Source organism: Panthera leo, chromosome D2, assembly GCF_018350215.1.
Source record: "Panthera leo isolate Ple1 chromosome D2, P.leo_Ple1_pat1.1, whole genome shotgun sequence".
Lineage (NCBI taxonomy): Eukaryota > Metazoa > Chordata > Mammalia > Carnivora > Felidae > Panthera > Panthera leo.
In genome coordinates, this window is record NC_056689.1 from 76181418 (window position 1) to 76202345 (window position 20928).

The 20928-nt window shown below is 48.3% G+C and overlaps 1 protein-coding gene across 1 annotated transcript in view; it reads left to right on the plus strand.

Moving 5' to 3' along the window:
- Positions 1-20477, plus strand: part of PLPP4 (phospholipid phosphatase 4) — a 125931-nt gene extending 105454 nt beyond the window's left edge. The window contains exons 6-7 of the mRNA XM_042908997.1: positions 9035-9205; positions 19955-20477. Of these exons, the coding sequence (XP_042764931.1) occupies positions 9035-9205; positions 19955-20154 (371 nt within the window). The 3' untranslated portion in view covers positions 20155-20477. The remainder of the gene's footprint in view (positions 1-9034; positions 9206-19954) is intronic.
- Positions 20478-20928: the final 451 nt, after the last annotated feature.

Sequence of the window (20928 nt, forward strand, 5' to 3'; positions counted from 1 at the left end):
GATCATCGACAGCCTAATGCACGCCGGGCACTTTGCCCAACGTATCATGGACACTCTATCATTGGTTCTCCCAATCACTCTATTGGACAGCTGCTGGCATGTCCATTTTCTAGATGGCAAGCCTGAGTTTTAGAAGTTAGGCACCTTGCCCTAGATCACACACATAGGAGGTGGTGGGGTCAGAATGCCCATCTAGGTCCACCCGGCTGTGCTACTGAGCACTTCTCACCTGCATTTATTAGATTAAACTCCATCTCTGATCTGCTATAGGTTCTCAGTTAATTTCATATTTCTGGAGTCTCAGGTCCTCTTGGCCACCTGGTTCCCTACAGTGGGTCAAGATGGTTTTCTCCATCCCTCTGGAGCAGTCCAGTGGTGTTGACTTCAACAGTCCCAGGCTCAGCCTACCTTCCGCAAGGTGGTTAGGGTCTACCCAGTCTCCTCTGGTCTAACAGACAGCTTTCAGTTTCTCATCAGCACACTAATTCTTGTTAAGTCTTAAGGCTGATGGTGCTAGAGTAAGCAATTCTGTCTGAGGCTGACAGGCACTGTGATCATGCCTAGTCACAGACAGTTCTACCACAGGGTTGAATGACTTTAAGCCCTGGATTCCAGATAACTGAGGTGGTTTTTACAGCCCCTTCCTTCTGTCTGTCCTCCAGGCTCCAGTTCTATTTCCTCCTTGGAGCTTCCCTTGTTTTTCCCAGTTTTCCTCTCACAAATAAAACTTCTCCAGGGCAAGAACGGGGTCTTATGCATCTTCCTATCGCTATGGTCCAGCAAAGTCCCTGGATCCGAGAGGCCATTAATAAATATGCATTGAGAGAGTTAATGAAGGAATGGATGGCAATAACATACCTTTGGGCTCAGTCCTTTCTTCATTCAGCACATATCTATTGGGGCCAGTCAGTTTGTAAGAGTATACAGATAGGAGGGTGAAGAAGGTATTGTAAGTCCTGCCCTCATGGAGGTCATAGTCTAGTGGGATCTATGTCTACCGGGTTATAAAAGCAAAGCAAAGCACTTATGTATAGATGCTTCCTAAGATAAATCAGGACCTAAGTCTTTTCACTTAAGTCATCTAGTTGAGCTAATTGATACTTTTGAGGCTCTGTTGAATTATATTTGTCATGATGAACTCTTGTTCTTAAAAGAAATTTTAGAAGAATCGTTGATTGATGTAAGATTCAAAAGATTTCAGGGATTTTGAGAGTTCTCTTTCTTCCAGCAAAAATAGACTTTTTTGTTGCCTCCTGCATCAGAGCAAAGTAATCTCAGTTGCTCCTGAACTGGGGAGAGGCAGGCTGTTTTAAAAATCACAGTGTGTACTGAGTCTCTTCTGTGGTTTTCATCAAAATTGACCCTTGAAATTGTAACTCTGGTTGGGTTGTTAAATCAGACGCGAATGATCATCTGCCAATAATTTCAGGCGGAATAAATAGCTGTCATTCCTTAAACTCTGCGGAATGGTTTTAGGCTACAGATGCACTGTGTATCCACATTCTCACAAAGATTTGTGGTGATCTTCTTTCTTCTTTTTTTTTTTAAGTAAAATCTCTTAACCAGTAGCTTAGAATATTAATGAATCTCACTTGTCCTAAAATAGAAAACAGAGCAGGCATCTTGGCTAGGCTGAACTGTAAATTGAGAAACTATGAAATTGAAACTATGAATGAGAAACTAGTCACATTAAGGGATTTGGGGCCACGGGGACATTAGAGTAGATTCTAACACAGTGAAGCTTGTTACTGTGGAATCCTAGGAAAAAAGCTACGTGATGGGTCACTTAGCATGGGGGCATGGCCTCCTGGCTCTCCGATCCTCTCATCTGAGAGCTTCAGGCATTCCTCAAAGTGGGATCAGAAAGATATATCCACTGACTCATCTCACTGAGTCTTCAGGTTTGTTCATTTTACCAGCTAAGATCATTTTATCTCTGCTGAGAGCCTTGGAGGCTGCAGAATTGTAACAGCCTGAATACCCAGCCCCAGAATTCTCTCCAAGCAAGCATGCAGTTATATAACTGAAGAGCTGCAGATGACAAAGTAGACTTGGGGAAGGCTTCTCTTGCAGAATGGACCATTCCTGTGCAAGACAATGCACGGCAGCTGCTGCTGTAGCCAGCAGGCTTAGGCGGGAGATCGCTTGGCGGCAGGTGCTACACTAAGCATTTTACAGTTCCTCGTTAACTGACTTGCAAGATCACTTTGTAAGTCAAGTGCTGCAAATCCTATTGCACAAACAAGGAACCGGAGACCCCAAGAGGTGAGCTTCTATGGGAGTTAAGTGGCAGAGCTGAACACCACATGGGTTTGCCTCAAAAGCCCGCACTCTTCAACAGCACACAATACAGCCTTTCCTTAACTTATGATGGGGTTATGTCACGATAAGCCCGTGGTAAGTTGAAAATACCATTAAGTTGAAAATGCACTGAATGCACCTGACCTACTAAAACCTCATAGCTTAGCCTAGACCCCCCCCTCCCCACTCCACTCCCCTTGAATGTGCTCAGAACACTTATATTAGTCTACAGCTGGACAAAATCATCTAACACAAAGCGTATTTTGTAATCAAGTGTTGAATATCTCCCGGGATTTGTTGAACACTGCACTGAAAGTGAAGAACAGGATGGCCGTGTGCCGGTTGCTTGCTCTGGGGAGCGCGGGGCTGACTGGGCGGCCGAGCATCACGAGGGAAGATCGTATCACATGTCACAAACATGGGGAAAGGACAACATTGAAAAATCAAAGTACAGTTTCTACTGAATGCATATCTCTTTCCCACCATTATAAAGTCAAAAAATATAAGTTGAACCATTGTAAGTCGGGGACTGTCTGTAGTCCCTGCTGTTCAATGGATTGTCTAGTCCCCAAATCCCCTGCCCAGCTTAAAATGGTGTTGCTGTTGGTTTAAACGAAAATCATCGCGGGGCGCCTGGGTGGCTCAGTCGGTTAAGCGTCCGACTTCGGCTCAGGTCATGATCTCGGGGTTTGTGAGTTCGAGCCTCGCATCGGGCTCTGTGCTGACAGCTCAGAGCCTGGAGCCTGTTTCAGATTCTGTGTCTCCCTCTCTCTCTGACCCTCCCCCGTTCATGCTCTATCTCTCCCTGTCTCAAAAATAAATAAACGTTAAAAAAAAAATAAACAAAAATCATCGCAAACTCAAGTGCTTCTTTGCTGTGGTGTGGGGAGCAGGGACAAGTTGACTTGTAATTTTCAGCTCAGGCTTAGAGGGTCATTTAACAGTAGACCGCTGGTGCTGGAAGGCAGCGGTCAGGTGAGCCATCAGACCAGTAGTCTGTGGATCCTGCCCTGTTGGCCCACCCACCAGGCTCGCTTGGTCTGCACCGTCGTAATTTTTGATGAGTTGTTCATATTTTAAAAGGGAGACATTTACCGTCAACTTCGGGATTTCCCTCCTGTGCTAGAAGATCGAAACTTCTAGGAACACAGAGCCCACGTCTCTACGTGGCAGACACCGGCTGCTGTACAGGGAAGGCTGCATCTCTAAACAGGCAGGTGTTCTCCCATTTTCTCCAGTCCTCCCCACTCCCAATTGTCGCTCAATAGTGAGGCCAGGTGTTAGTTGGCATTCACCATCACGATGAGCCGTTGATGTTTTCAGAAAGTGAAGTGTTTCTTATCTGAGTATCTAGCAACAGTGGAATAATAAAAGACAGACCAGGAAGGTTTTCTGCTGCACAAAGTCACCTCTAATATCCAACTACTTGACTCATGTTTCCTCTCTGACCTGGTGGCCCCTGTGGTTCAGTCTCTCATTTTACAGAGCAAACCGAGGCCCAGAGAGGGAGTGACTTGCCCAGGCTCGTGTATTCAGTTAATGGCAGAGCCACGGTGAGAACCCAGATCTCTGCCAGCTGCACTGTCCTGCTTGTAAGGAGTGTGCAGGTTTGTTCCCACGTGCTGCTTTTGGATGGTCTTGTAGAGATGGTCTTGTAGGGGTGCATTCTCCTCAAAGCACCTTTCAGTATTAAGATTTATTCAGCCACCTGGTCTTGCCCTTCTCTCTCTTGAAAAAGAAAATACTAACACTTTGAGCATCATAAAATGGAAAATTTGTACAGATGACCTCATCAGGGTGCAATTCCATTTTTGGTGCCAGGAATGATCAGTTTGGGAGAAATTTATTAAAAAGGGCACAAATGGAAAGCACAACATGAAAAGCAGGATCTGTCTCCTTGCTTCTTATCTCATTTATTTTGAAAGATTTTTCTTTTTTTTTTGGGTGCCAGTTTTATTTCTTGCAATCATTGGGGTCCAAAGGTCTTCCACTTGGTTTAAAAGTCAACTGGGGAGGAAAGGCAAGCCACATTATTTCATCTAAGCTAGCTAAATAAATAGAACTTTCTTTGCAAAGGGAGACTCATAAACCTATGGCAATTCACCTGTGTAGCCTGGGAGAAGAATCAGTGATTCCTTTTCAAAATCACCAGGCAGGCAGAGAGCCCTGTTCAGGGGATGTGCCTCGCGTCACGTCCTGGACGGGCAGCTTGTATTGTGACGCTTTGCTTATCTCCTCTCATTGACCACAGCCAAGCGAGCATTGAAAGCGCCAGAAACAGGGTCGGGAAATCATCCTCTTTCATCTGCTTCCTAGTTTAGAGGCTCCAAGAACATCTTTGCTTTTCACAGCCAGATCACCATATAAATATTTACAATTGACTATTTCCAGCTAAGAAAACCCGCCACGGGCTCTGAAAGCAAGGGGTGTATGCTCTATCACATAGATTGCTGTGTGTGTGTGTGTGTGTGTGTGTGTGTATGTGTGTGTGTGTGTGTTTCAGACTTTGGAAAGTGAATCAATTCAGAGCCCCCAAGGACAGGTAGAGTCTCAGTATCCCCTTGCCCACTGGCTTGGGAGTGTTCTGATCATATTTCTGTTGTCCATAATGTTAGCAAAATATGAATGCATTTACCCTATTCTGTGATCGTCATCTTCTGAAATGTCCACAGCCTTGAAAGCTCTGTTCTCAGCTCCATTCCTTAATCATGCTAGAAATGGGGGCGATGTCCAAGGGGAAGGGCAGACAGAACGCACAGGGTGTCACCTGTTCCACACGAGCACGAAAGGCTGTCCAGCCCTGCAGTGTCTCAAAAGTGCGCGTTTCTTTGAGAGAATAGGGTGTTGGTTGCTTGGCTAGCCTTGGAAAGCATTTCTTTAAAAACTTCCCAGTTTTGTTTTTCTCGCAGTCAAATTGAATCTGAGCCTTGGGGAGCCCCAGGATCTCAGGGCTGGAAGGCTCCCAGAAGATTACATTCTCATCACAAACCCCCAGCCTCACAGGAGGCAGTGCAGAACAAAATGTGGGATCACATGAGTTCAGTGTGATTTCGCAGAACCTGGTTCTTATCCAGACAGCTTTTGGAAAAGCAGGAATGCAAAGTGGCCATAGTGTCCGTGGTTCAGATGGGCCTCCCTGGCCGCAAGGCGGAGCCCCAGAAGCTCTCTGCCAAAGGACGTTCTGCTGGCTCAACCGCTGTATAAATGTCACTGAGAAAGCGACAAGCATAAGGTTTAGCATGAAATTGGAGCCTGCCATGTCACCTAGCAAAGCAATGGCACACAGCGCTGCTTTAAAAATACTGCCCGGGGGCGCCTGGGTGGCTCAGTTGGTTAAGCGTCCAACATCGGCTCAGGTCATGATCTCACAGTTCTATGAGTTCAAGCCCCGCGTCAGGCTCTGTGCTGGCAGCTCGGAGCCTGGAGCCTGCTTCGGATTCTGTGTCTCCCTCTCTCTGTGCCCCTCCCTCACTTGCACTCTGTCTCTCTGTTTCTCAAAAATAAATAAACGTTAAAAAAAATTTTTTTAATTAAAAAAAAATACTGCCCAAAGGCCCAGTAGGATGTGTGGAAGAAGAGCAGAGGCTGCTGGGTGGCCAAGGATCTGGACTGTGGAGCCCAGCCTTTAAAGATATGCCTTGGAATGGCTGCTCCTTTTCAGAGAAGCAGACACTCCAGCACTCCCGAGGGCTGTAGCATGAGTCCCATGACATGGGACAGAGGTCATTTTACCTGCCTGCCGAAGACTGGGTCCCAGCCCACCACTGCTGAAGCTGGCCAAATTTGAGTTCCTGGGGGACAGGGAGGTGGTCCAGTGTAGGCTGAGGGTCTGGCCTAGAGCCACCCACCCCAGTTCTTGACCTTGGAGGGTTTTCAGCAGCCCCTTCCCTTGCCCATCTTGTGCCTCGAGGCGTTGGCTGCCTGAGCTGGGACATGTCCGTCGTAAAGTCTCCAAACCAATTTTTTTTATGGGGACACATACAAACTCCTGCTCATCATTCCCCTCATACTCGTTGACTTTTTTGTTTTCCGTTTCTTTTCCCAAGAGATGCCAGTTTGGCAGCACGTAGAGCTGCCTCTCTGATTGAAATCTTGGAGACTTTCATCCATAACTTCACACAGCCCCAGGGCAGTTCTTTTAGGCTCCCGCGCTCAGTGTAATCAGCCAGATAGACTTGCTACACTGTCTGGTTTGAATAAAGTCCATTACTCGCCTGTAAGAATTCAGGATGAGGCCAGTACCCACCAGAGACAACTGTCCAGCATCTCCCTCCTACTCTGGGACCTCAGGGGAGAGTATAAATGAATAGAAGAAACAGCAGTGTGGGCAAGGACAGGAAATTAAGAACCCATTGTGCTTGAGAGAATGGTAGCCAAATGGGGCCACCTTGGAATGCCCATGAATCACTTAAAAACCTTCCACCCCAGCAAAAATGTAGAACAGGCCTGGACAGTGAAGCCCCTTACGTATTCTCATTTCAAACAGAATATTCGGTATGTATTGGCACTGCTTTGTTGTTTATTTAAGTGCTAATCATTATTCAGAAATGTTTAAGTGCTTCATTTTTATTCCTGAGATAAACCTGATTTAATAGTATGTTTAAAAGGTGGGGGGGACCCTCTTCCCTTCTTTAATTTGGTTGAAAACATTCTGCTTTGGCATAGGCTTGCGTTCGTACCTGGGGGATCCCTTTTAAGAAGACACATTATTATCAGAGATAATTTGGTAAAGCTGCCGTTCATTTATTTTTACGTGATTATCTTGAACCTACAATTGGAGGTCCTGCTTTTTTCATTTAATGTACCATAAGTGTCGTCTGTGGTGCTGTATTAGTGCCGTGATTTCCTGGGTGCATCGTAGTCCACTGAGTGGAGGTATCTCGGTTTGCTTATCTGTGCTTCTGTGTTCATCACCTTCTCCTTTTCTATAATTATGAATAACTCGACCAGAATATCTTCTAGAACACTCCATATTCTTGTATGACTCTTAGAGATGTGTTATAAAGAGGATGACTGTGTTTCAGGCCAGGCCTTCTCAGACTTGAGGGTACACGTAGGTCACTTATGGACCTTACAAAACGCAGAATCTGGCTCAGCGGGTCTGGGCAGGCCCGACGTTCTGCATCCGTAACAAACTTGGGGATGCTGCGGCTTCTGCTCGGGCTTCGGGCAGTCTCTCAAAGTCACCGGCATCCTGGCATCCGGAGTGTTCGCAAGTCCCGGTTTTACCAAGTCCCTGTGTGGGCTAGTTACCAAGGAGCTCTGCCCCCCAGGAACATTGTCCCAGCAAGGGGAACGTTTTGATTAGGCTGGTGTCTGGAGAAGGCAGGGGCTGCGGCTTCCACGATAGCGCCCTAAGCACAATCCTGGCTGACGCTAGAATGACTTGGGGAGTATGCACGTACACACTCCCACACTCACGTTTACTCACACACGTACTCATACGTATACATACATACACACTCACATTCACATATACACACGTACATACACACACACTCATAATATACACGTATACCCCTACTGACATGCACACACTTACCCAACACACACACACACACACACACACACACAGTTGCACACATACACCCTCGTACATATACACATACACGTTTGTATACACTCACACACTTATACACACTCACATATTCACACGATTCACATATACGCACACACTAATACATACACACATATGTACATACATCCTCACACACGGCACCTGTACGTACACACTCATATATATGCATACACTCCCACCTACACATGCACTCTTGCACACTCACACTCATACACATGCTCCAGACCAGTAGACCATCACCAACAGGATATCTGGCAGCAAGACCTGGCGGCCAGTATTTTGTAAAGCTTCCTAAGTTTTTCAGGTGACTCCATGAACAGCCAGGGGGGAGGGCCGTTCTTGTAAACCCACAGAAGACCCCGTCTAAACCTCACTGAGTTCCAACTGTGTTTTAAAGCTGACTGGGTGAAAAGTTTGGGGATTATGTATGCTACACCCGGCCTCCACGCTTTTGACCATGGGCTTGGCATAGTCAGGAGTGGTCTTTGCAAGTCTAAGTACCAATAACCCTAATTTCTGGACGCAAACAAGGCATTTCTCATCGCCGTCTTCTCCATCAGACGCATCCCACACAGCTCCATCTCAGTGAACGCCACCAAGCCCCAAATCCCTTCCTTTCCCTCACCCTTCCCATCTAAGCAACCTTCACGGTCTTGTGTTCCATGCACCATGTTTTCCTTATGGAACTCAACGCATTATATTAAAATTCTCTCTTAACATGGCTATGCCTTTCAACCAGACCGTGAGCCCCTTGACACGGAGAAAGGATCTGATGCGCTGTGTTGTTCCCCCACCTAGAGTAGGGCTCATCTAGCACACAGTAGATGCCCATTAAATCATTGTTGAGTGAGAGGAAGAGAAAGAAAGAAAGAAAGAAAGAAAGAAAGAAAGAAAGAAAGAAAGAAAGAAAGGAAAAAGAAAGAGAAAGAAAAGGAAAAGATCTTGATCACACACAAGCCTGGAAAGCCACTCTGATTGTTAAAAGTTTCATACCAGCGTGGTTCTAGCAAGAGCACAGATTGCCTAGATGGTGCCTGGTGCCAGCATGCCTTGGCCCTGGGGCGCGCAAGATGGTAGATAGGATGCCCGGTGTGTGCCGCGTCCCTGCCACCGTTACCGCCTGCTGGAGTAACACCTGCTGTTTCTCTTTGGCAGTTGCCTTTTCTGGCCTTGGCTTCACGACGTTCTACTTGGCTGGCAAGCTGCACTGCTTCACTGAGAGTGGGCGGGGGAAGAGCTGGCGGCTCTGTGCCGCCATCTTGCCCCTATACTGCGCCATGATGATTGCCCTGTCCCGCATGTGTGACTACAAGCATCACTGGCAAGGTGAGTCCCTGCCCGGGGCCCGTCCCCATGGTTGTCTGACACCGTCCTGCAGGGATGGGTATAGCAAGGCACCTATTCAGGGAGAACCAAGCTCCCACCGTCAGACCAGAGGAGGCTGAAATAACAGGAGCTGCAGTTTTCAAGAAAACATGCCTGTTCAAGGGAGCTCTGACCTTCATACTGCCCTTGCTGGGTGCAGACTCGGAGCCCCACCGTCTCCTCCGTGCTCAGGTCCTGCCGGGACGGCAGACCCGCGGCCTCAGACCCAACTGTGATTTCCCTGCCAGATCACTTGCCTCAGCCTGCAGACTTAGTGCCAGGTGATTTGGGGCTCCCGTCACATCTCACATCTGTCACGCAAGGACGTATTTCTCACCACAGTGACACTTCCAAAAGATGTGTCCAGCCCGGGCATCCGTGCCAGCCACGTTCTGAGCAGCTGCTCCAAGGCTGTGGTGAAGCTTACCTATACATACGACTCCTGAAATACCCGAGAAGAGTGAAAATAACACAAAACAAGTGAGGGACTGGAATAAGACTAAACCACGCCGTCTCCTCCTACAGATAAGCTGCAGCTCACGGCCTGCACCTGTCACAGCAAGCAGGGAGCAGACACAGAGGTGATGTCCAGAGGACGTGGGGTGGCCAGGAGCGCGGGATCTAGGGCCGTGTTTCCTGCCGGGCAATCCTCACATCACCTGGAGCAGGCCACCCTGAGTTGGGAGGCCGACTCTGGGGGTAGGTCTTGAGTGGTGGCCAGGAGTCTGCGTTAGCCTGCAAGTCTCTTGTTTCTGATGAAGTCTGAGGAGCTTTGGGGAGGAGCGCCAGTGTGTCAGCTTTAAGCAAACTGAATTATATGTGCCCCAAACCAGATTCCCCATCCGTGTGGCTTTCCACGATCGGCCTGGGGCTTGTCCCTCCTCTTCTTGCCTGGTTCCTGCTGCCACCAGGCGGTTCCCCTCCTCCTCCTTTTCTTTCTCTGCTGCCTGTGGTTCTGTGCCCTCCTCACCTCATCCTAGCTATTCATTCCAGTGGTCCTGAGGCAGCAGATGAGTCCAGAGGTGAGGGGGGCTCCTAAATGGACATCTTCTCTGGATTCTCTTGCTCCTTCCCCAACCTCAGCTCCACCCACCACCCTCCTAGAGCTCGCACTCTGGGCTTCATGAGCCTCTAGCAGCAGCTTGGAGCTGGGCGTGAAGAGTGTAGGGGAAACAGAGGCTGATGCATGGTCTGGACAGGTAGATGCATCAAGTGCAGTTCAGGGTCTTGAGGCCCTCCTGATGGGGAAGCCACTAGGAGCCATAATGCTGGGTCCCGCGCCCTCCCTTGTGGTCTACTTTTATCGATGACTTGGATGAAGTTCTGGATAGCACAGAGCTGCATCATGGAAGGGAAACAGAGAGAGAGAGTCGCTGAGTCAACAGCAGAAGGGCATGCCCACGGCGCCCGGGAATATTTTCCAACAGAATCATTATTGTCCAGATGATGAGGGCATTTCCCCAGGGTCCTTGTGGGTCAAGAACATCATGGCCTGGATGGTGTCTTATGGACTGCTTTTCATTTATATCCCTTGCAAACTGAAGTTTCTTCTTCTGAACTTGGAAACAATAACCCCCAAATATTTCACATGCTATTTCACAGACTGAATGAAATAATGGATCTGAATGTACTTTGTAAGTGAAAACATATTACACAAATGCAAATTGGTATTGTTGTCTCTTCGTGCATTGTTTCTAAAGAAGGATATGTTGTGTTGCCCAAACAAGTGATTTAGAGGCAGATGTATTTTTGGAACATGGTCTATTTCTTTTAAAATTTAAATCCAAGTTAGTTAACATATAGCATAATAATGGTTTCAGGAGTAGAATTTAGTGATTCATCACTTACCATGTAACACCCAGTGCTCATCCCAACAAGTGCCCTCCTTAATGGCCATCACCCATTTAGCCCATCCCCCCAGCCAACACCCTTCCAGCAGTGCTGTTTGTTCTCTGTATTTAAGAGTCTCTAATGGCTTGCCTCCCTCTCTGTTTTTCTTATTTTTCCTTTTCTTCCCCTATGTTCATCTGGCATGTTTCTTAAATCCCACAAATGATATTTATCTTTCTCGGACTGACTTATTTCACTTAGCATAATACATGCTAGTTCCATCCACGTTGTTGTAAATGGCAAGATTTCATTCTTTTTCATCACTGAGTAGTATTCCATTGTGTGTGTGTGTGTGTGTGTGTGTGTGTGTGTGTGTGTATACACACACACACACACACTGCATCTTCTTTATCCATTCATCAGTTGATGGCCATTTGGGCTCATTCCATAATTTGGCTATTGTTGATAGTGCTGCTATAAACATTGGGGTGCGTATGCCCCTTTGAGTCAGCATTTTTATATCCTTTGGAATGTGCCCGATCCCGTCTGATCTCGGAAGCTAAGCAGGGTCAGGCCTGGTTGTGCTTGGAAGGGAACGTGGTCTATTTGTAAGCTATGAATCCTTGGCGTGCACGTTTATTCAGTCACTTTGGATTTGAGAAACGATTAAGGGTTTCACAATGGAATAGACCGCTGCTTCATCTTGGAAGGCAGGAAGAGCCTTCATGCAGCAATCTTGTCCTGAAACCCGAAGACGTGAGGTTGGCCTCTCTGAAATAGTTTTGGTCCTCATGACCTTGGTATGGCTGGTGCGTCATGGAAGGATGAAGACTCACAGTCCTAGGCTTTGTCAAAGTGGTAGACTCATGACGCAGCTGGTGCATCGAAGGCCTGCTGGCATCAGGGCTTCAGACCCATCTCATCCACCTGGCACACAGAGGGACTTGGAGCAGTAGAAGGAGGATATTAATGCTCTGTGGGCTGATGGGCAAGTGAAGCAATAGAATTTACGTTCCACGACGTTTAGGGCCACACCTGAGGGGCAAAGCAACCTGTCACGGTAGACCTCCATGGCAGTCAGGCAAAACTGAGTGTACATGGTACATCGATGTCCATTGGTACAGGTCATTGCTGTGGGTCAAGTACCAGTTCACCTGTGCCATCATCTGTTCAACTGCTACCCCTAGAATTAGCCAGGAGAGGACTGTGCCCTTCCTTGGATTCTTTAATGGGCTCTGAAACAAGTCCGGTTCATTTTACCTGAACTCCCCTTTATGAGGCCATCTGTCACTCTCTACACCAGTGGTCTCAACAGAGGGGTGACTGCTGTACCTCCCAGGGAACACTTAGCAATGTGTGGAAGTTTCTTTTTGTACAGCTGGGGGTGGTGGTAATGGTGATTGCTCCTGGCACCTAGTGGGGGGAGGCCAGGGACGCTACTGAACATCTTACAATGTACAAGATCATGTCTTCCTCACAACAAAGACCTATCCAGCCCCAGATGGCTGCTGCTGAGGTCGAGAACCCCTGATCTACGGTGTACCTCAGCCCCCCGCTTTTCCCCCCTTATTATGTGTTAAGAAGCAGTAGTGTTCGAGGTGCCTGCATGACTCAGTCAGTTGAGCATCCAACTCAGACTCCATGCTGAGGGTGGAGCCTGCTTAAGATCCTCTCTCTCTCTCTCTCTCTCTCTCTCTCTCTCTCTCTCTCCCTCTCTCTCTCCCTCTCTCTCCCTTCTTCCCTCCCTCCTTCTGTCTTTCTCCTCCTCTCACACACACACTCTCTCTCCCCACTCTGTCTCTCTAAAAAATAAAGTAGCAGTGTTCAATGAGTGGGAAATTTTATTCAGTAAGCACTCACTTATTGAGGGAGTAATCAAGGAGGCCTCCAAGGTTTCCAGCTTGGAGAAGGGATAGACAGTGTGGGGGTGGCTGTTTGAGGCAGGATTCCTGATGGAGATAAATAGGTTGTTGTTTTTCTTCACAGACTGAGCCTGCCCAGTGACCATGGGCAGGGGCCGTCCATTATGATGGGAATTCACATGGAGCCCCATAGGCATCAGCAAAACATGAATTTCTCTCATTATAGACTTTAGTTAACAACATTAGTATGATGAGATTTTTACGAGTCCATTTCAATTTTGATTTATACAACCGTGCCTAATGGAGAAGTACGTCCAGTTACTCAATTACATATTCTTATCCAATATAGCTCATAATCCCAAATGCCTTACTCTTTTCATCATCATTGTTGTTTTCTGTTGTCAACACCCTTCTTGTCTTTTCCGTCTTCCCAGCTGCACTCTAAATATACCAGCCTGTTGTTTTATTAAGTGAAGAAAATGGAGGGCACGGGCCATGGCAGGAAGGGGCACGTGAAACATTTAGCAGGACTTTTTCAGAAATCAAACCAGCTAGATGGGTAGCAAATCTGTGTGTGGCTGAAGTTCTCCGTGTTTTGTGACATGCTGGCTTCCAGGTCAACTGGCAGAGTTTTGTGGGTGATGCTGACTATAAAACCCAGCACCTCGTAAAGAGGTTTACCTTTGTGATTAGTCATGTGTTTTCAAGAGTTAAAATTTATGGAATTCCCATGCTAAGAAAAATATATGTGGAAAAAAATATAAAGAAGGAGAAGAGCATCTTACTGAACTTCCTTCTGCCTCAACTCATAGTGTTGTGTGTTCATGTTTTCTAGTCAGTGAAGTATGACAGCTGGGAGTGGCAGGAATTATAGTTTGTTATGTGAATGGGCATAATACGCTGCCCTCAAATTCCTGTATCTGGATCCAGGCTTTCCTTATGTGACTCCACCTTTGGGGGTAACCGACACTGGTTTCTTTAGTTGTAATGTCATTCTCAGCAGCCCTGCTTACTTGTATGGTGTTTCATTCTAAGAGAGAGCATCTCCCTCTGAATGAAATACAGGAAAATGGGTCTCCAGGGGAGAAAGGGCCCTTCATTCCCAACCAGCCCAAGTTAGAAAGCATCCTTGTCAGTCACGGATGCCATATTTGAGCGGGCTGAAGTTTTCAAGATGGCTGCCTCTGCCTTCACGACATTTCCCTTACTGGGCTGTGAAGCGTCTGTGATTTGAAATGAATTTTTGTGTAGTTACCAGACTTGAGGTTATTAGATGTGAAGATGAGGTGGTTGGGAGGTGGGGGGCACTTTGCTGGACTATTCAGGTGTCACCCTAAAAAGTGAGGCAGAGGGCTGCTACCTCTGCCCCCCATCCCCCACATACACATAGTGGAGGGATACACGCTCTTAACCATTTGTTCCCTTGGGCTGTCAGAAGCAGTCTCTGAGCAAAGTGACTTGAAAAGGACCCCTTGGAACTATATTACTATTCCTACCAGAACCCCACCAGCCTTCCATAGGACAGAAGCACTGATACTCTCCCATGCATATCCTTGGTCTGGAGTGAACTGATCTCGGCTCCTTTTCCCTCCACTGTCGGCTGCCCTCTGTAGTGGGGTCTGCATTCACACTCCTCATCAGCTGCCGAACGTTGGTCGGGGTCTGGGAGCCTCCAGTCCTCAATGGCTTATGAGTCTGCCCATCTCTGTCTTCCTACCCTGGCTGCCCCGTAGGAGGGCTGGGCGGTCTGCAGCCTGAGGTCACCCTGCTCCCTCCCATCGGAACCCCCTGGACAGCGTTTGGGCCAGGCCAAAGGGAGTGCGAGTCAGGGCCTCCAGGTTAGCCCTGGCCTTCCCCTGTTGCTCAGGTCCCAGGGAAGATGGATGGTGGCTGCTCAAAAAGGCTCACCGATAACCTTGCTTTACTTCACTCCAAGGAATTCTTCCCCCGTCTGCTTTCGCTCACTGTCTCTGGTTTCTCTTATGGGCTCTGTCTTCAAAATATTTCTAGAATCCAACTTCCTCTGTAGATGTGGCTTGTTCCCTTCCCCCTCCTGACCTTGACTCAAGCATTACATTCTGGCTGAGGACGTCTTGTGACGGTCACTCTGGTGATTTGGCAGCCCTTCCTCCGAGCTTCCTAGCGCTCTCATCTCGCTCATTTATCACTGCCTGATGAACTAAGTAGCTTATTATGTATTGATTATTGTCTGTCCTTATCCACTAGACCAGAAGTCTGCAGACTTTTTCTGTAAAGGGTCAGATAGTAAATCTCTTAGGCTTTAAGTAGGCCATACACTCTCTGTCCCAGCTCCTGGATTTGGCTGTAGCAGTGTGGAAGCAGCTATGGACAATATATAACTAAATAGTTGCCCTAGTTTGTGGACTCTGCACTGGAGTCTAATCTCCATGTGGGCAGAGATTTTTGTCTCTTTCGTTGGCATGGCACATGGTGGGTACTTGTGTTAGGTTCCTAGGACTCTTGTAACAAAGTGCCATAAACTGAGTGGCTTAGAACAATAGAAAGTGTCTCACAGTTCTTTCTGGAGGCTAGAAGTCCAAAATCAGGGTGTGAGAAGGGCCACACTCCCGCTGACACCGGTAGGGTAAGATCCTTCCCCTCTTCCGGCTTCTGGTAGCCCCAGATGCACCTTGGCTTATGGCAGCATGATTCCAATCTGTGCCCCCAGTGTTTTCCTTGTGTTTCTTCACACTCTCTTCCCTTCCGTGTGTCTGTGTTTGTGTCCAAATTTACCCTTTTACCAGAACACCAGTCATACTAGGTTAGAGCCCGCCCTCATGATCTCCTTTTAACTTGATGACCCCTACACGGACTCTGGATCCAAATAAAGTCACATTCTGAAAACTGCAATGAGGACTTCAACATATCTTTTTTTTTTCCCCCCCGCAGGGTGGGGAGCCACCAATTCAGCTCATAACAGTGTCCAGTAAATGTTTGAATGAATGAATGAATGATATTAACTAAATCATGTTCCTTTCTTACCAGTACCGTGTTTTTCTTCACACTGGTTTTATTAAAATTAACCTTTCCTCTGCAAGTTCTTTTCCTTTATAAATGAACCAAACAATTACGCCTTAAACATTCACTCATTCATTCATCCGGCCTCTTGTGCCTGTGTGCTGGGCATGTCCCCCACTGGAGGTGTGGTACTGAGGGAGACCACACCGCGGCTGCCAGCATACCGGATGGAACACGCACCCTCTGTGCTCTGAAAGTTCTTTCTTAGAGACTCAAAGTCACAAAAACGGGAAACTTCATTCCACAAGTCCATTGTGGCGGAATGGCAGAAATCGTCATGTGGGCTTGTTGAGTTTGTCAGAGCTAATTTTTACCCTGGTATCCTGGGTCATACAGCCCAAGGCATACAAGGGCCCAAGTGAGGCCAGCTTAGTGAGCTTGGATGTTGCCATGGCAACAGAGAGATGTGTTTGCTCCCCCGGGGGGCTTGACGGTGCATCTTCAGAAGCCTTTCTGCTTATTGGTGCCAGACCAAGTGAGCACGGCCAGGATGTGCTGGCACTTCCATTTGCCAGACCCAGAGAGAGCCTGTCCTGTCCTTTGACCTCATGAGAAGGGGGTGGGGCCCATTTTATGAGTGGGAATCAAATCCAGGCTGCCTGATTTCTACCACCGTTGGAGCCCATCTGGTGTTGCTTCCCTCCCCCGACTTTCTAAAGAGTTTTGTTGACGTATGATTCATAACTTGTAGTTCATTCCCTCTAAAGTGATTTTTAGTATGTTCAGAGTTGTGCAGCCATCACCACTATCTAATTCCAGGAAATTTTCTTCACCCCAGAAAGAAACTCCTACCCCAGCTCCTGGCAACCACTAATCTTCCTTTTTTTTCGATGGACTTCCTTATTCTGGGCATTGCGCATTCATAGAACCACAGTATATGTGGCTTTTTGTGGCTGGTCATGTCGATTCTCTAGTGCGTCTTGTCAGTGCTGTTCAGCACGTGTCCATTCACCAAACATTTACTAAGAACTGCTGGGCCCTTGGAAACGAAGATGAGGGAGGTTGTCAAGGGGAAGTCAATACTGGGTGGTGGGTATAGGTTAAGAAGTATGCACACACGGCCGCCCAGAAAGCCCGTGGGGTCCCTGCTCCTTGCTGAGTGTCCGTATTACCTGAGGGTACGTGAATACCTCACGGTCAACTTAGTTTTTTTAATATTTGTTTTTGTGAGAGAGACAGAGCACCAGTGGCGGAGGAGCAGAGAGAGAGGGAGACAGCATCCGAAGCAGGCTCCAGGCTCCGAGCTGTCAGCACGGAGCCCGACGTGGGGCTCGAACCCATGAACCGTGAAATCATGACCTGAGCCGAAGTCGGACGCTTAACCGACTGAGCCACCCAGGCGCCCCTTATTCTTTTTAAGTTTATTTATTTATTTTGAGAGAGCAAGTGTGAGCTGAGAGGGGCGGAGAGAGGGAGAGAGAGAATCCATGCTCACAGCATGGAGCTGGACACAGGGCTCGAACTCACAAACCGTGAGATCATGACCTGAGCCAAGATCAAGAGTCAGTCACTTAACCAACTGAGCCACCCCCCAGACACCTTCCTGCCTTTTTTTTTTTTTTTTTGAAGTTGGAATACCTCATGGTCGTATGTCCTGCAGGATTACGAAGACACCACCAGGTAAAAGATAATCCTTCTCTCAGGTACCCAAATTTGCCAAGCCCCTTCCTTCTTTCCTCTGCCTGGAAGACTGCAGGTGCCCTCCCTGTCTCCACTGCCCACTTCCCCCCCGGGTCACGCCTACTTATCCTGCACGGCTGGCCCGTGGGCCATGTCCTTGGTGAGACTCCCCCGGTCCAGACCAGCCCAGGCTACTCCACTGGGCGACCTCACAGACCCTCACTTCTCCTTCATGGCATATGGCACAGCGGCAGCTCACTGATAAGGCTGTCACTGTTTAGTGTCCATCCGGCCCCTTAGGACTGTGGATGTGTACGTTGTATTCAACCTCGTGCCCTGGGACCAGACGTCACGCCTGACCCCTGATACCTGTGCAGCACATACACATGACATTGATGCTGAGTAAAGAGACTCCGTACTTCAGGGACACGGAGATCCATGCATTCCCCTTTCGAACCCTCTGGTCCCATGCTACCATAGTTAGGGTAAAATCCATCCCAAGTGGTTTTTCCCTTAATAAAGGCCTGTTTGTCCGCTGCCCGCTTTTCTGTCAGCACATGCCCTACAGGACGTGAGTGTTGATTTCATCAAAATACCAATAGCCCACCTCGAGGCACTTGATGGCCGTCTCCCTCATAAAGTAAGTCCTTTTTTGGCCCTTGTTCACCACCTTTGTAATAAAGCCCCAGATGGCTTGGCTGAGAAGGCGGCTTGCCTAGACCTTGCGTTGCCCTTATTTTTTCTAATGACTCTGGCGGACCTGTGATACCCCTGTCCGCTCTTTCAACGAAATGGGAAGACAGCATGGCCGGGACTTGCCACTCGCCTTGCCGTCAGCCTAGGGAACCCATACTCAGAACGATTCGATGTCCTGTGGACAGTGGTGTACCCAGGGGGATGCTGCGCCCCGGAAAATGGAAAGCCAAATGACATTATCTGTGGGTTTTGTTATTTGGTCCGTTCAGCAGTCAGAGGCTCAAATGCAGATGTCCTGGGTCATTTCAGACCCTGATAAAAATAATGCCCCCGCGGGGCTCTTCCCTGGGGTTAGAGGAAACACAAAACAATAGTGCCAACTCTCCGACCTTGAGCCCTTGAGTCCTGGCACATTTTTAGAGGCTGCCGGTCACAGGCAATGGGAAGAGCTTCTCCTTTTGAGGAACTTGATTTAATTCCGTTACTTATGCCTTGTGACCCCACTCAGGAATTCACGATGCTGTCTGACTATAGGAGGTGTGTGCAGTCCAACAAGATGGTAAACGCGGAAGAGGAAACCCCCAGGCAGCAGCCTCCGGAAGGGTCTGGGGTCTTTTTGGCAAGAATAATCTATAGACGCAGTTTAAAGTGCAACGCACATGCACACACACACCAGACGAGGGTTGTTGGGGTGGGCTGCATCCATGGGGTCGCTGTGGGGCATCAGCTGAATGCCTTCTTTTTTTTTTAATTTTTAAAAAAATTCTAATGTTTATTTTTGAAGGAGAGAGAGAGAGACAGTGCGAGCAGGGGAGGGGCAGAGAGAGAGGGAGGCACGGAATCCCAAGCGGGCTCCAGGTTCCGAACTGGTCAGCACAGAGCCCGACGTGGGGCTCGAACTCATGAACCAGGAGATCATGACCTGAGCCGAAGTGGGACGCTTAACTGACTGAGCCACCCAGGCACCCCCAGCTGAATGCCTTCTTAGCAAGGGGGCTGCCCCGATCGTGTAGGTACCTGTTCTGCCTGTAGATGGTTTTTTGTAGGGTTTTTTTTTTTGCCTCCTCTGTCCCCCTCAGCCCCTCAACTTGACGAGATGTTAGGGGGATTGGGATTCTCACACCAGAGATCTGTTGAGTCGGCGATCCTGGTGTGTCATAAAATGTTTTCTTCACTTTGTGACTCAGAAGGTTCATTTCTTCCCTGGAAAATCACTTCCCACGAGGCAGAGACTGCCTGCTCGACGGGTGTCTGTAACACGCCAGCGATTCTGCAGGTCTCTAGTGGAAACTTGCAGAAGAACCAGAAATCACAGGCATCTAGATCCTGTAGAGGTGGCTGGACTCCTTCCAGAATCTAGAATTGATTTCGAAATTCGAGAATGCAAATCTGAGTTCGTGCGGTGCTCAAACGCATATTAAAGACATCGGAAGGAATCAAGTGAACATTTTAAAGGGATCTTTAAGTTCTAGACGTGAAAAGATCTGGAGAGGCCACCAAGATCTGTACCTCTAGCATGATTTCTCTTTCTTGTGGTCTTTCAGGGGGCCCGGCAAGCAAACCAGTCACCGCAGCAGGTGGGAAAAGCGCTTTCTGGAAAACGTAACTGGCCACATACGAATGAATCGTAACACGTGTCTCCCGTTTTGCTCTTTCTGCCTAGATTCTTTTGTGGGTGGAGTCATTGGCCTCATTTTTGCGTACATTTGCTACAGACAGCACTACCCCCCTCTGGCCAACACAGCTTGTCACAAACCGTACGTCAGCCTCCGAGTCCCGACGTCGCTGAAGAAAGATGAGCGGCCCACAGGGGACAGCGCGCCCAGCATGCCTCTGGAGGGCATCACCGAAGGCCCCGTATGACTGCGGTCTCGGGAGGATGGACGCTGAGCCCAGGGCACACTCTGCCACCCCGGCATCACAACGCAGTAGGAGAGGTTTTCTGTAGTGTGTTTTTCATCAACTGTTCCTCAAAGTTATCCCTCTGCTTCCATCTGGCCGATGGCATTCCTGCTACTTTCAATGTCGCCTTTCAACTTTCTTGAGTTTGCAAAGGAAGGACGCAGGGACAGTCTCTGAGAGACGTGGGGAAGGAGGCTGCCAGGGGAGGGTGGGTGCAACTCGGTCCATTCCTTTGTCCTCAGTGTTTGCTGTAATAGCCACCGTCCTATGTTTTCATGGTCGTGAAGCGTAATAAAGCCTCCAAGCTGGAAGACGTGGTGTCAGCTGTCCAGGGCAGCAAAAGTCATTCAAAGACGTGGTGTGTTTCACAACTGAGGCCAGCGTGGGCAGCCGGTCCAAAGCCAGCTCTGGCTGTAGGTCATTCCAGGTGCTGAACTTGGAAACTTTCTGAAAGGTCAGCCTATCATAGCAGACGTCTCTGAAATGGAGCTGAAGCTTAGGGCTCCTGTCTTAGTCTTTCCAGGGTTCTTCTTCTTTTATTTTTCTTAAGTTTATTTATGTATTTTTGAGAGAGAGAGAGAGAGGGAGCAAGCAAGCAAGGAGCAGAGAGAGGGAGAGAGAGAGAATCCCAAGCAGGCTCCACGCCCTCAGTGCAGAGCCTGGTGCGGGGCTCGAACTCACGAATCGTGAGATCATGACCTGAGCCGGAGTTGGATGCTTAAAGGACTGAGCCAC